The sequence below is a fragment of the Myotis lucifugus genome, unplaced genomic scaffold (assembly GCF_000147115.1).
Source record: "Myotis lucifugus unplaced genomic scaffold, Myoluc2.0 scaffold_8165, whole genome shotgun sequence".
In the NCBI taxonomy this organism is placed as follows: Eukaryota; Metazoa; Chordata; class Mammalia; order Chiroptera; family Vespertilionidae; genus Myotis; species Myotis lucifugus.
In genome coordinates, this window is record NW_005879213.1 from 1 (window position 1) to 3,316 (window position 3,316).

The window sequence follows — 3,316 nt, forward strand, 5'->3', positions numbered from 1 at the left end:
GGCTTTTGAGGCCTAGGGGCTGCCTAATGGATTCCTAGGCCGTGGGGGGGGCTCAGTGGGGATGACTGTTCTTGACTCTGAGAGGCTCCACTCTCCTCTGTGCTGTGCTCCCCTGGGCCTGGACTGACCGCCCAGGTGGTGCCTGTGTGGGAGGGGGTGGGGGGAAGGAGGAAGGTTCCTAACGCTGAGGTGGCTCATGGGGAGCAGGTGTCTGTTCCTTCCGCTTGATGTCGGGAGTAGCACTGGGCATTCTCTCGGGAGAGTTAGCAGAACAGCACATGGTGTGGGTGCTCCCGGGAGGGGGTGTGCTTCTGTCCCGCAGCTACCTCCCCACCCCATCCCACTTGTCACAGCATCCCCGTCTCTCCCACTCTGAGGGCGCCCGCCTGGCCAGCAGGGCTCACCGGTTTTGGATGCAGCCTCCGCGGCAAAGTCGGCGGCGAACTTCTTGAGGACGTCGGCGCTGGCCTCCTCCACGAAGAGCCCGATGAAGTTGGAGGAGGTGTAGAGCTCCAGGGGCAGCGGCACCGAGAACTTGCCCCTCCAGCGGCTGACGGTGGCCTGCAGGACCTCCCCCAGGGCGTCTGCCTTGCTGTCCTCACACTGGAAGGGAAGCGGGGGGCTGCACTCGGGGGCCAGGGGAGCTCGGCTCCACGGTCCTCAGGGCACCCTCCGCCCAGCTGAGGCTGTGACACCACCATACACACACACACGCGCACGCACACACATGCACACATGCGCGCACACGCACACGCACACCCCGTCTGTGAGGAGGGGAACTGCACACCCCCAATGACCTGGAACTGGATCACACAGCTCTTACGCCTGTGACTCCAGGTCCCGCCAGGTCCCGGCAGGGCTGGGGGCTGCTGCTCACCATGAAGAACTGGCAGAGGGTGATGTGGGGGAAGATGTTGTGCGCCTTGTTCTTCCCGCAGATCTGCTTCGACTGCTGCCAGAAGTCGGAGAGCTTCTGGGCCAAGGGGCCCGTGGGGCGCAGGTACAGCACGTACTCCCGGGGCAGCGGGTCATCCAGGAAGGGGTCGCCCACGTGGGAGAAGAGCCTGCGGAGAGAGCGGGCATCCTTGCTGGAGAATGGCCGGGGGGAGAGGGCTCAGACACTCCGCAGGGGGGAAGGGCTTTCCCTCTGTGCTAAGGATCCACCCCTCGCAGCTCACACTTCACAGCCGACCTCAGCCACAGCCTCGCCTGTGGGTGCCTCTTCGCCCACAGCCCCTCGGAAACCTGAAGCCCTCTCCAGGCGGCATTCGCAGGCGAACCCCAACCCCACGGCCGTTCAACGGGGTTCCTTCAGCTCCGTCAGTGATTAAACCGGTGCCTCCCAAAGACAAGGGACGCTCGGAGCCGCCCTGGGCTCTGCCCTGGGCAGTGACTTCCTGAAAGGTGAGTAGGGTTTTCCCTCAATTGACTTGCGCAGCCTGCACACAGCTTCTTTACATCTGTGGTGGCTGGAGGGCGGCAGCTATGGGCCAGGGCTCTCTTAGAAGCACTGCTAAGGAGAAGCACGCCCTGGGCAGCGGGAGGAGGCAATTGGCGGGATGAACGGTCCAGTCACCCGCTCTCCCTTGCCCTACCCCCCAGGTTCACAACCTTGCTCATCCGCATATATTTAGAGCCAATCAGTGTCATTTTCTCATTTAGTTATTTTATACCAACCAGTCACACGCGGCTTGAACACTTCTTCCTCCGGTGGACGCCAAAGCTTTTTGTCTAGAAGAAAAAATCAAATTTCTGTTGTTAGTGTTTTTAGCCTCTGGTCAACTGCTCATTGTGGTGGCAGGAGGTGATGTGAAGTAAGGGACTAAAGCCTCTCCGAGGTGGGCAGACACTGGCAGCGGGCTCCCCAAGGGCCACAGCCAGGCGCTGGGACACAGCATGGGCGCTGACCTCCGTGTGGCCAGCACGGGCCTGCAGGCAGCCTGAGCCGGCTGGACGGTCAGCAGGCTCCACACTGGAGTTTTAGTTCTGCTTCCCTGAAGGTTGTCATGTCGTGGGTTTTCCTCCCTCATTCTCATGCACTCACTCTCACTGCCCTAGATCCCTTGCAGGATGTTGTTTATTCGCAGCCCTTGGCAGAGCGTACGAGAAAGTGGGCCAAATGCCCACCAAGGACAGTTATTTGGTTTAATTCAACGCCTCCTCCTGCCCACCTCCAGCCACCACCACCAGCCTCAGGTGGACCCGTGATCTCCAACCAGTTCAGACACCTTTGGGCTCCAGTGTCCAGAGCAGCGCTGCTGACCCCCCACTGCTGGAGAGAGGAGGATGGCTGTGGAGCGAGGCCCTTGCGCGCCAGCACACAGCACAGTAGACGCTTCTGAAGTTTCTGTCTGGTCTCCAAGAGCTGAGAGTTCTGGGTTTGTGCCCAGCTCTGCTATTCACCCACCCATTCGTGCACGCATGCTTACGACGCCCATTCAAGAAATCCTTAGCGAATTGCTGTTATCTCATCAACACTGTTCTAGGCTCTAGGAATACAGCGAAACACAACACTTATGTGGCTCCTGCCCTCATGGAGATCTCAGCTGAGCAGGCATGAAAACATTCATCTGTACAGGTAATTATTAATCACTACTGTGGTCGGGGCAGTGAAGGAAAGTAGGGGAACATAACATAGGACAGGGAGACCAACCCAGGCGGAACGGTCAGGGGGTCAGGGAAGGCTTCAAAGAAGAGGTGACACCTTAAGTGAGACCTGAAGAACGCGGACGGACCCCTCTGGGAGGGATGGGGGTTCGCACGGGGCTGTGGTAGCGAAGGACACCAGTGCATCGACTCTTTAGTCAGGTGCTTGACCGGTGCCTGACACATGGGAGATGCCAATGAACACTCACTCCCATCCTTTACCCGACACGGATTCCGGGTCCTTGGGAGAGAGGAGCGAGGGGACGGAATGTCTCCTTTTCCCAGTTGGCTGCTGAACCCAACTCCTCTTTCCTTTTCGTGGTCCCTCTATGAGCAATGAGAAGGGCCGGTGCTGTGAGAATCATGGGAGATCCGACTGGCAGGGACCTCAGAGATCACCTGAGACCGGAGTTCTTCCCTCCACACAGGGAAGCTGGGGAGGAAGGACAGCGACTTGCTGAAGGCAGCCTGGCGAAGGGGACGCCAGTGCAGGCCAGGCTCCTGCTCTGCTCCACAGGCCAAAGGCAAGCGAAATGCCTGCCTTTCCTGCATGAAAACCTGAGCACAGACACCAAGTGAACAGGGTGAAGAAACTGGCACAGCTAAGGAGAACAGCTCCTAGAAGACACGCCTCCTTTCAGTAAATAAGTTATGAAAAAGCAGGGCCAGT

At 59.1% G+C, this 3,316-nt stretch overlaps 1 protein-coding gene across 1 annotated transcript; it reads right to left on the reverse strand.

Annotated features, from left to right (window-relative positions):
- Positions 1-404: 404 nt before the first annotated feature.
- On the reverse strand, positions 405-1,731 carry LOC102436772 (ubiquitin-associated and SH3 domain-containing protein B-like; the record flags this gene model as incomplete). The annotated part of the gene is made up of 3 exons (XM_006109309.1): positions 405-603; positions 878-1,064; positions 1,678-1,731. Coding segments are annotated over 3 exons (440 nt in total), but the record flags the coding sequence as incomplete, so codon positions are not given.
- Between the last annotated feature and the right edge of the window lie 1,585 nt (positions 1,732-3,316).